The sequence below is a fragment of the Pocillopora verrucosa genome, chromosome 3 (assembly GCF_036669915.1).
Source record: "Pocillopora verrucosa isolate sample1 chromosome 3, ASM3666991v2, whole genome shotgun sequence".
NCBI lineage: Eukaryota > Metazoa > Cnidaria > Anthozoa > Scleractinia > Pocilloporidae > Pocillopora > Pocillopora verrucosa.
In genome coordinates, this window is record NC_089314.1 from 6243055 (window position 1) to 6254450 (window position 11396).

The 11396-nt window shown below is 36.4% G+C and overlaps 2 protein-coding genes across 2 annotated transcripts; both read right to left on the reverse strand.

Moving 5' to 3' along the window:
- Nucleotides 1-1083: 1083 nt before the first annotated feature.
- On the reverse strand, nt 1084-6288 carry LOC136279508 (nck-associated protein 1 homolog). The gene is made up of 13 exons (XM_066163437.1): nt 6047-6288; nt 5410-5511; nt 5137-5232; nt 4685-4741; nt 4079-4221; nt 3637-3727; nt 3345-3410; nt 3147-3218; nt 2659-2707; nt 2344-2497; nt 1841-1897; nt 1502-1598; nt 1084-1206 (listed from the first exon to the last, which is right to left on the reverse strand). Exons 1-13 carry the CDS (start codon nt 6149-6151, stop codon nt 1084-1086), a joined length of 1212 nt encoding a protein of 403 aa, XP_066019534.1. The 5' UTR covers nt 6152-6288.
- Nucleotides 6289-6683: 395 nt separating this feature from the next.
- On the reverse strand, nt 6684-10923 carry LOC131777390 (uncharacterized). The gene is made up of 4 exons (XM_059093683.2): nt 10660-10923; nt 9017-9215; nt 7852-8244; nt 6684-7252 (listed from the first exon to the last, which is right to left on the reverse strand). The coding sequence occupies exons 2-4, from the start codon at nt 9057-9059 to the stop codon at nt 7101-7103; spliced, it is 588 nt and encodes a 195-aa protein (XP_058949666.1). The 5' UTR covers nt 9060-9215; nt 10660-10923; the 3' UTR covers nt 6684-7100.
- Nucleotides 10924-11396: the final 473 nt, after the last annotated feature.

The following is an 11396-nucleotide window of genomic DNA, read 5'->3' on the forward strand; positions in this document are numbered from 1 at the left end:
ATACATATTTCTGGATTATGCCTTATAGAACGAAAAAAGATTAAGACCCAATATAATGACCTTGTTTTCAACTCGTCAGCCTTTTTCATAAATTTCTAAATGAATAAAGGTGTAAGTTTTCTAAAGAAAACTGTGGGTGCTAAGCGTACAGTAGGAAGTATAGCAGGTATTTAGTGTGTAATAACTGAGTTGAAAACGTAAATTAGCCCCCCACAAAGGTAAAAAGAAGCGTGACATTTCGAGCATTAGCCCTTCGTCAGAGTGATCGTAAGACTATTTTAACCCCTTAAAAAACTTTACAGATGACAATCTAATTTCTCACAACAGAAACACCCCTGAATCAAAAAAAGAAAAAAAAAAAAAAAAAAAAAAAAAAAAAAAAGATAAACATAAACAACATAAATGGTTGTATGAGTAAAGAAAAATTATTTAAACCTCAAGAAACTCTTACTTGTTGGACAAATACTCCTATTTTAAGTCACCATAGGAAATGAAGGTGTTACCAGAAAACAGTATAGGAGAACTTGCATACTTAGGTTAGTCTACACAACAAGGATAAAGTGACCTGATTTCTTACCTCTTACTTCCTCCACAAAAATAAAGCCGCAACTGAGGTAATTTCACTACTGACACAGAGAGGAAGTGTGGTTAAAGATGAAAAGGCTAAAAAAATTAGGCTACACAGAAACAACTAGCACAGAGAATGATAAAAAAAGCCTGCACTTTTACTAGGTCTTACACCTGTGCCAGTACTTGCAGTACAAGCTGCTTTGCCAAGCGAATGATAAAACCAACTCAGTCTTAACAAAGTTTTCCACTTGCCTGACCCATAACCCCTCACCACTAGTCTACGTATTGCTACACGACATTATTTACCCTAAGGGTCAACAATTTAGTCAGAGCATGGTTATTGCCTGCCTGTGCAAGCTCTAGAGCTGTAAGTCAGTGCAGGATGTTACGCATGAATAAGTGATATCACCCACATCAATACAGAACACAACCATCTCCAGAGGCAGTCTATTGGTTTCCAAACTGTCTAGAAATGTGACAGTTATTTTCATTAAGTTAGTACTAGTTTTTTTCTCACTTGTCAACATAGTCTTCTTGGTTCAACTTTCTCCCTTTTGGTGGTGGATTACAGGTGTGCCTCACAAGCCACATGATCTCATCTCTTGTCATGCTTAATGCTTGAAGCACAACAATGATCTGTTGACAGAAAAAAAATGCATTTCAAAGAATGCAGGCCTTTGTTGTAGAGGAGACTGTCAGTATCCAAGGTGATTAACTTTTGCTTCTGCTGGGCAACTCATGAATCTTTGCCTCTACAAAGTCTCTTAAAAATGGACATCTAAGATTTCTTACAATTAAGAGTTTTCAGGTACACTGTTAATCTTTTCCAAACAAAGCTTGGAAATAAGATTTTTTTTCTTGCTAACACTAAATTCTATCTAAATAAACTAAACTGTAAGTAACAATATGTAATCCTAGGTGCAAAATCTACCTTGGGTCCCAAAAGGCCTGGTTGATCAGAAAGAATTAGAGACATTTCTCTCAATGCAGTTCTAAGGTAGTTACGACGTTCCTTGTGAATTGGTCCTCTGTCAACAGGAAACAACACAAATATAATGAAATAGGCATAAATGCAGTACTAACAGGCACAAGCCAGAGAATGTTGTTATCAAATATTTTCTGTTGTAAATGAAAATAATATTTAAGGAAATAATTATATCTGACAACAGTATAACAAAGTTATTAATCAATTCATGATACCCTGAGTAACTTTGCACTGAATACCTTAATGCAGATAATAAATTTGCTTTGTTAAACTACACTCAATTACCTTGTTGTTAATGCATGCGTCATAGCATCTTGAATATCTTTGACACGCTTGCCATACCTGGAAAACAAAATTAACAGACAGTAAAAAGCATATATTCTCATTGGGTTAAACCACTTCAGCTTGCTTTCTTTCCTTTGTCTAAAAATTATAGAAATGAATCAGCAAAAAAAGAAAATCCTTATTAAATTGACAAGTTAAGAAAATTTTCAACTAAGAAAAATTTGGGAAAAACACTCGAAAAGAAAAATTGTCACAACCTCAAGATGTGAAAGACTGTCATGAAGATTTCCAAGATATATATAATATGCAGATATAAATCCTGTGTAACATAATGCTTTGAGTGAATTTTGATCTAACATGAAATTCTCCCTCTGTTTCATAAGGGAACACAAGAAAATTTGGAAGGAGAATTTGGCAAGCTATCACATGCCACTTGGGGCTTTTTAACCACACACTCTTTCAATTCTTTGAGGCAAAAAAAGTTGCAGATCTATTTATCTCACCCTTTCATCCCATCTAGTAAATTTTGAAACTCCTTGTGATACATAATGATTTCATCACGGAACAAAGTAACACAGTAACCATCTTGTAATGCAATCTTCCAGATGTCTGTCACACCAGGCATGGCAAGTTGCTGATGACAAAGTGTGTATCCAACTATAGAGCAAAAAAAAAAAAAATCATACACAATTCCTTATGACAGTCAACCGAACATGAAGACATTCCAGCTGACCTAAGATTCAGCTCCCAAAGGAAAAAAACCCATTTCAATTGGTGGGACTTTCTAATGAAATAAAATCATTTGTGTAGACACTTACACAATATCCACTTCTGCATTCTGTCCAGTGAAAGGTACTCTACTGGAGGCTGCAAAAGCAAAATGTCATGTAAGTTGTAGATCCAATGTGACCTCAGTATTCAACCTGGTTTATTAATTGATTTGATAATTATTTCATCTTACACTTGTTGTTCAACCCAATTTGATTTGTAGCAAACCATGTACTGTATGATTATGTCTTCAAAAGGTATCATTCAAAAATTCAATTAGTTGTCATTCACTGCCAATTAAGATCTGACAATTATCTGTCTGTTAAATGATGATCATAGATTCCTTTGTCAAGTGTAGCTGAGAATTTGGTGTATTTACAGTGTCAGTAATGATGCCTAGTTCATATTATTTCCATTGTCATTAAATGTCTGCTTGTATATCAAAATAGTTAAAAGAATAATCACTTTTAATGTTGTAATGGTTAAACTGGATGAAATACAACTGAGGCATGTGAAGAAACTTAAACACAATACTTACCACATCACTGGTGACTGGATTGAGCATCTGTAATGGAGCACTGATGATGCTAACAATCTGTGTTTGACGCCACTGAGGATTTAAATCAAAACCTCATTCACCCAAAAAATAACTAAAACTTTTAACATGTATATCTGAAGCAATTCGAGCAAGAATTCTCCTCTGCTCATTAACATCATTCCTCCAAATAAGACTCACCTGTTCTCCTGGAGTATTTCTCCTCAAATAGATCTCATGAACTGAGTGGAGGGCAGTTGACACTCTCTGCAACAGATTAAGAAAATGCTTTGAGCCTAAGAGTACCAGTTACAGTGTAGTAAACTTTCCAAAACAATCACTTAATATAATCCATCAATCAAAAAACCCATCACTCTCACTTGAATATCAACAGAATGAAAACACAGCAATAAAATTAACACTAGAACGAATATTTTTACAGTAGACTTGAATATGTTGGCTGGTTTTAAAATAAAGATCATCAATATCTAACCTGTTGATGCGGAACAAATTGCTCAGCAATTTTTTTCAACGGACTTTCATATTCAACAATCATAGACCCCAGACGTGGAAAGGAATCTTCCCTACGAAAAAGTGTACAATAAAATGAAGTAAGTTTAAACTAGGCAAGTTAATGACTATGTGAGGGGAAATCACCAGTTGAGTATTTACATGATATTTCCTGTGCCTTAGGCATGTCAATTAATCATTAAAAGTAAAACAGATGGGTACACTAAAGTTGTCACAAGTAATAGCCAATTGTTTTTAACAATTTTCCTTTCCTTTCATTTTCCTTGATTCTGTTCAAAAGACTTATCAGGCATGAGAAGTTACAAGTTGAAATGATTTTTGAAAAACAAAGTTTTGAGTCTACACCCTCCCTCTAGCTGAGAGAACATGTACACTGTACCTGCTGAGTGTCTAAATCTACCTACCCTCTGCCATTCTTCATTTCATAGGCATGATTAAACAGACCCAATACAGCTTTGCGATCATCCACTCGGGCAACCAGCATCATAAGTGCGGCATAGGTAACAATCACATCCAAATAAGCCTTTGTCAAGTCATAGTTTAATGTCTACAAAAGGTGACATTAAAATAGTTTAACTCTTTAACTCTCATGAGTGACCAAGACATAATTTCTCCGTACAATATCAATACAATATCAAGCAGATAAGTGATGAGAATACCGAAATTGTATGTTTGACAGTAAGGAGAATTGCAAATTTGATCTGGGAGTTATTATTATTATTATTATTATTATTATTATTACCATAAACATTTACCTTTTTTCCAAACAAGGAAATGGGTTGAAGCTGATGCACTGAACATAAACTGTGCAAGATTGAGTTGTTGATTTTTCAGTAACATAGGCGATGTGTACTTATACAAAATAAATTTATGTCCCAAGAGTTGACATTATCCTTAACTTCCACAAATCTCTTTTCAATTACTTTGTGTTTGTATTGAAATATAGCAAGAAAAAATGCATTGTCAAGAAAACAGGAGTAAAATATTGGAAAAACTGAGAAGGCACTTACAATGTCAAAATGTACAAAACTAGCATCAATCTCTGTTAGGAGCTCACTGGTGTTATCCTGAATCAAAATGAATTAAACAATAATTAGAATCAAACAAACAATAATTTCGTGGCTATGGTCATCAAAATGATCATAGAATTAAGTTATTGTTGTTAATAATAACAGCAACAACAGAGTAGCTATGTAAGGGAGGGCTACTTTGTATTTCATTTGTGTAAACTTGAAAACACTGTCTACAGATGTTTATGATACAGTCATTTCAAAATTTGATTGAAATGATTATGAAATGATCAGCACTCAAAAGAATTGAGGATCACTGTTGTCTAAGAAGTTTGAAATGTGGCTTTTTCAATTGCACTCTGTCACTGCTTGTCTCCTTTTTAGCCAATATTTAAGCATGTTGCATATGCTAGTTGATAAGCATCAATATATAAAGCATCAGTAAAACTTACTCTGAATTCCATAACATCCACAAATGTATAATAATAATTAGACAGTCCTTTGATAACCTCATTCTGGATGCTGTGAACTGGTTGAAGTGCAACACTCTAAACAATAACAAGAAGAATAGAATTCTAGTTTCATGAAAACATCACAAAAAACCTTAGAAAATTCTATCAATTTGAACAATACATGCATAAAAACTTTCTCCTCAAAACTAAATGCAGTACCTCTAGTGGTTCTAAACTTAAATAACTTTAATTTGTAATAATGGAGAAGTGTACCTTGGTGTCTGTTACGGGAAATTTCTTAACAATGGCCTTGATTGCTGGATCCAGTGCTTTGTCAGTCAAAAAGCCTGGCCTTGATTTTGAATCAGAACATGCCTTGAAAATAAAAAAAAGAACACAGAAACAATTACACAGACAATAACTACATACATCAAGAGTTTGATGCCTGCAGATCGCATACAGATCACACTTTACTCCTGCAACATCAAACACTTTTGTCAAATTTCCAATCCTTGGTGGATATTTCAATTAGCAAGCGTTAAAGTAGAAGAGGGTATTATCAGCTGTACACGAGCAGCCTAAACAGTAAGTTTGCGTCCTAATCTTGGATGATTTTGTGTGAATAAATGAACCATCACCTTAGGAAAAACATTCGTGATAAGCATCTTTTAAAGAAACAGAAAAGCTACGATAAAAGCCGGGAGGAATTGTTTAACCATGGAACCAATTCGAAAGCACTCAATTCACCACAGGCGAGCTATAAACAACTGATCTTGCTCAATGTTTGTCAGACATGAAGCTCTCAAAGGGGCTCTAATCTGCTCTAGTTTGTATAGCAGCATTTATCAGGAGTACATGGGCAGCAAAGTAAGGTTAACTTAGAGAACAACGTGCTATTTCTGACCCTTACTTTCTTGATGTTGTAAATTCGAGTGAGCATTCCAATTCCACGATCATTCAAAATCGTCAACTTTTCTGCCAGCCTCTGCTCTGTTACCGAAACTCCCCGATCCATATTTCAATTTTTTGTAGACTTTAACTTCTTTCAACCTTCTTGGATGTACTTTCAGTGGATCATTACGAATTTTAAACTGTTTTGGAGTATGTTTATAATGAAACGGTAGGAATGTTGTGACAGGGAGGAGGAAGGGATGAAACCAACCCTAGAGCCCGCTATACCGATGCGGTTAGTGTTAGCTTCCTGTACAGCGTCGTGTAAAATACCGACCATATCGCAGCTCCCGATGGGTAGAAATCGGTGGCGACCATCTGTACCATACCGACTGTGGACGACACATCGATCGACGAGTGGACGGTGATTTATTCTAAGGCTGTTACGAATACCCATAATACTACAAGTGACACGATTTTTCCCTCCTTCATGATCTTATGCATTTCTGCAATCGATACTGTTCCAATTACCCGCGGCCCAGTGGGTCTCTGGTCCTCAGTCAGCTGGCCCTCTATCTAGGAGATCGGAGATTTTAAGAGCACCGTCTCCAATACACTCTTAAGCGGAATAAAAAGAGACTGTTTCTTCACGTGACTTCTGTATTTATTCATTCTCAAGGCTTGACGCTTCAATTCTACATACAAATAGGGTCCAGGAAATTCACTCAATCAAACGAATGAAGAAATGAAAACTAGCGCTTTGGGACTTACTAAAATTCGGGACGAGCGCATAGGATTGTTTTTGGTTTCTTTTTTGAAACTCTGAACGTAACTTCGGACCGGATAACATGGGACTCATCATTTGAAATATTAAGACTGTTTTGAACAGAACTAGATCGACAGGGATGAGGTCCTTCCACTAGTCATCTAAGCTTGAAGGCGAAATTCAGATGAGTAGATGTTTCTGAACGGCTTTTTGCTATTGCCCTTGCGGCTATCACGTGCATCTTGTTGTAATAAACATTTTAATAACTTACTTAGGCTACAAAATTGCTAAAATTCAGCATTCCTTTTCATTGTAAATTTGTTTGCGAGGTTTTCGCGTTTCCTCTTTTTCGCGAAATGGGGAGAAATAGCAGACCAATTAGACATAAAAATATGGCTCCACTTGCAGCCACGAAAATCACCGCCGGAGTAACATCTGGAATCGAATCTTGTACCGAAGCTGAAAAATGTAAACAACAAACTAAGTCAATACATCATTCTCACCGTAATAAGACATTTTGACTATGAAGAAGCTGAATGACATTTTTTGTACTTGATGAATACAGTGTTACTTACTCACTAAGTTATAGAGAATTTAAAGAAGTGGATATTAAAGGAAGAAAATTGCTAGCTCATTTGTTGATGAATTATTAGCTAAGAGCGGTGAAGTGAAGGAAAAGTGAGTGAAAGAGAAATAGACCGTGGTAGTTTCGCAGCTGTCGCCGTAATCTCCGTCCTTTATAATCTTCTTTATGTTTGTTTTTTTTCTCGTTTGTTTTCATTTTCCTTTTTTCCTTTCCTTTTTTATTCTTAATTTGTCACATTCGAGAGCATAAAAAAGGAGGCGGGGCTAAAGTGGGGCCTCTTGTCTGTTTTTGCTATTTTTCTTGTTTGGGGTAGAGCAGCCGTTTTAGTTTGGCGTGTGTCACTGTCTTTAAAGGGAAATTCTCTCTTTGATTTTCTTTCACATCATTAGCCAATGTAATTTTGAAAGTTCCAACCTTAAAAGGCCAGCAACCTGAACCTAATAACGATTTACACTCATGAACATGATTATACCTTTGGTGGATTTCTTGTGCAGTGCCTGATCATGTGTTTTGTTCCCTGTTGAATTCATCGCAGTGGGTTCCACTTTACTCGCTGCAATATCATCTTGAATTTTAACAGTGTGTATACTCCACATTCCGTTTGGGTGAACGTAATATTTCGCATCATCACCTGGTAAATCGTTTCCCTCTTTTCGGTGATTACTACCTGGAATGTCTTGTCGAGGAAAATTTTCCCCGCCTTTAATAGGCCTGTCTATTAAGAGTTTTTGAGCTGGTTGAGAAGTGGGTTTGATAAGTGAGATGCAAATTCCTACAGGATGCTGATAAGAAGCACTAGCTAAATTGCATTTTAATCCCTTTGCACAGCGGCCGACGACATAACCCTTGCCACCACAAGTCTGACCTGCAAAACACAAACAAATGAGCTGTGAAAAGATCTTAAACATTCATTTAACCATTTTTTAAAAGGCGAACGTGTGAAGTTTGTCACTGAAGTCCAAAACAGTTCATTGAATGATACAATCTAACACCAAAAAGTAGGAAAAGCCAGCTGATCAAAATTTGTTTTGAGGCACGATAAGGGTTAATCCACATTTAATTACCATGACAACGTACAGTTTTTGTAACACTGAACCTTAGTGTGGATCAGACGAGTTTTCAATGAACACCCCGGCTGGTTTCAGGTTTTTTATAATCTGAGGTTTTTCACCAGAGAAAAAAATTTGACAGGACTCGTTTGCTTTCCTAACGCACGGCTTTTAAAAGCAAGATTTAACTACGGCAATATATATGGTATATATATATAGTCTATTCCAGGCCTTCAGCTAGTTGAGAGGAGTGGAAATGCAGGCACACGAAAAGTGATACGCAGACGCGTAGAGTGCGATTACCTGGTAAACAGCTGAACGCGAAAACCATAATTCGCACATTACTTTTTCGCTTATCTCCACTAACAGAGAGATAAAGGAATAATTTTTCGCAGACTTAAATGAATCCGGCAATTTTCCTCTCATTTTTTTTTATAGATAATCAAAAATCGCCGCAAAAACGTCTGAAGGAATAGCTCCATTGATGTTTAATTTGCTACAGTTGATTAACATTCGGTCATAGATTTGCTTGTGTTTGGAATTCCAATTGAAAACACATAACATACCATAATTGGAGACAAAACCTACCGTTAACCCGAAGACATTTGGTACAACAATTACAGACGTCCATAACGAAACCAAGAGGACAGTTTGTTTCGTTTTTGCAGTCATCTATTGCGCATGGCTTGCATCCCAGAATTCCTCCACCCGTGATTACCGCTTCAGAAATCAAGATCGAGGCGAGACTAATCAGAACATGACCCCATACCAGGGCCAAAGTAGCCTTCTGATGGAAAATGAAACAGTAGGAGATAAAGTTTTACCAGAAAATTCAGTGCCTTTTTACTGAAGACACTGTGGATCAAATGGTGGTTTGGAAGTTTTAATTACCCTCAACTGACAACATTTTAAGTTGATTGTCAGTTAGTTAACCCCATTAAGACCTTCCTTAACCCTTCAACTCCCATAAGTGATCAAGACATAATTTCTCCTTAAAGTATCAATACAATATCAACCAGATAAGTGATGAGAACAAAGAAAAATATCAATTTGGGGATAATTAGTTGATTCGATATTAAATTCTCTAAAGTAACATTATAATAATTGTATGGTTGACAGTAAGGAGAATTTTATCTGGGAGTTAAGGGTTAAGAGGATCAGGTAAATTTTATCGTCACTCGACAATTATTCTTCGAACCCTCCCTTCCCCCCCCCCCCTCCCCGAGCGGCAAATATTGACTGGTCGAGTCATTAGATGGATATCAGTATGTCAATAAACAGGTCAAATATTTTCAAAACTGTCTGAACATGGAATGAGGCAAATATTACCAACGGACACAGATTGAATGAAAGCCCCTAAAAATATAAACTGTCGTGGTTACAGACGCAAAAGAAAAATTTGGATAACACGCGAAAAAACCTGAAGAAGGATTGTGTTCTTCATACAATCGCGTGCCGGAGACCTGCTGCCTGTACCGTTATTAAAAGTCGTAACCTGTTACACATACCAGGCATCAGTTTCGTGTTTTTTTCTTCAGCCCTAACTTAGTAGATTTACCCCCAAAATATTATAGAAGAGGGGTGAGGAGGGGTTCCTATCTTTTTTCAAAAGCCGCAGCTAAAAAAAAAATTGTAAAAGACTAAAGGAAAATGGTACGAGAAAAACGAAGATTTAACCCTCTCGTACTTCCAGTAAACGATATTTGGGAGCGACACCCAAATAATGTTTTATAAAAATAATTTCTTTGTGCGTTAATATTTGCTAAACTTTTATTTAAAAGAACACGACTTATTGATCGATTTTACTACAATTGCTCTCAGCCACTTTTCTTTTAGTTCCAGCAGTGATGGGTCATGTTCACCGATATATCTTAAAAATCAATCAAATTTTGCAGGTGTGTCTCAAAAGAGCAAACAAAACTAAATATGACTAAAGAGGTATAAATCAAGGTAATTTTCCAACTTAACACTATGAATTTCATTTATTAAAACTATTCTTTGTCTCAGCTGGCGCAGTTGAGATTCATTCAGTTAAAATAATGTTGTTTCATTGCAAACTGAATTAAAACCAGTTTGATATCAAATCTCGTCGCATTTACCCTGTTTGGTCCACAGTGAAAAATGCCCAGACATTTACTGAATTGCAAGTCCCAACTAATGCAAAATGCAACTTAAAAAGCTCAGCCTCTGATAATTTCTAAAGTATATTTAACGCTTGGTTTTGTTCTTACCTTGCACTCCACCGTTGTGTTCGAATGTTGTAACCCACGACATAAACGTTGTGCTGGTTACAAACGTCGAGGTGTGGTTTGTGTTTAGGTTCCTTGGAAGAGCTTTACCCCTCACTTTGAATCAAAGGAGCCTAACAGGAATCTTTAAGTCACTGAACAACTTTAACAAGCAAAGCATAGCGAGGACTTTATTGGTAAGAACTGTCCGCCCCTTTCCTGACGGAGCGAGGGATTTTCCTAGCCAAAAGCCGTTCTGGAGTGACAACTGACAGGTTGTTATGAAGAAACACAATGCATGCTCAATGGGCATGACAATTTATTGAAACTAACAGGTACTATGGGGATGAGATCATCGTTTGAAGGAAGCAGCTACCTAGTCACTGTAAAGCATTCTTTCGCTAAAGTTACAAGCTTGGAGAATTTGGTAGTTTTCGTTGGAGATTTGTGGATATCTTTAAGACCACGGCGATTTCTGCGCACAAAATTGCTGATTTTGTCGTGACACTCAACCCTGAAAGTAAATACGCACACTTTATCTCTTCGACGCCTAAGATCTCCCCTCAATTTTCTTTACTCTCTGGCATACATTTGTCACCATTTTACTTCTGAGTATTTGAAGCTAAATCAAACAATTTTACCAGTTGTATATGATTTCCTTCTCACCACCTTTCCACTAAACAATTTGATGATATTTTGTAAGCGAAGATCATCGGTCGCTTCGCGGAGTTCTAACAAGA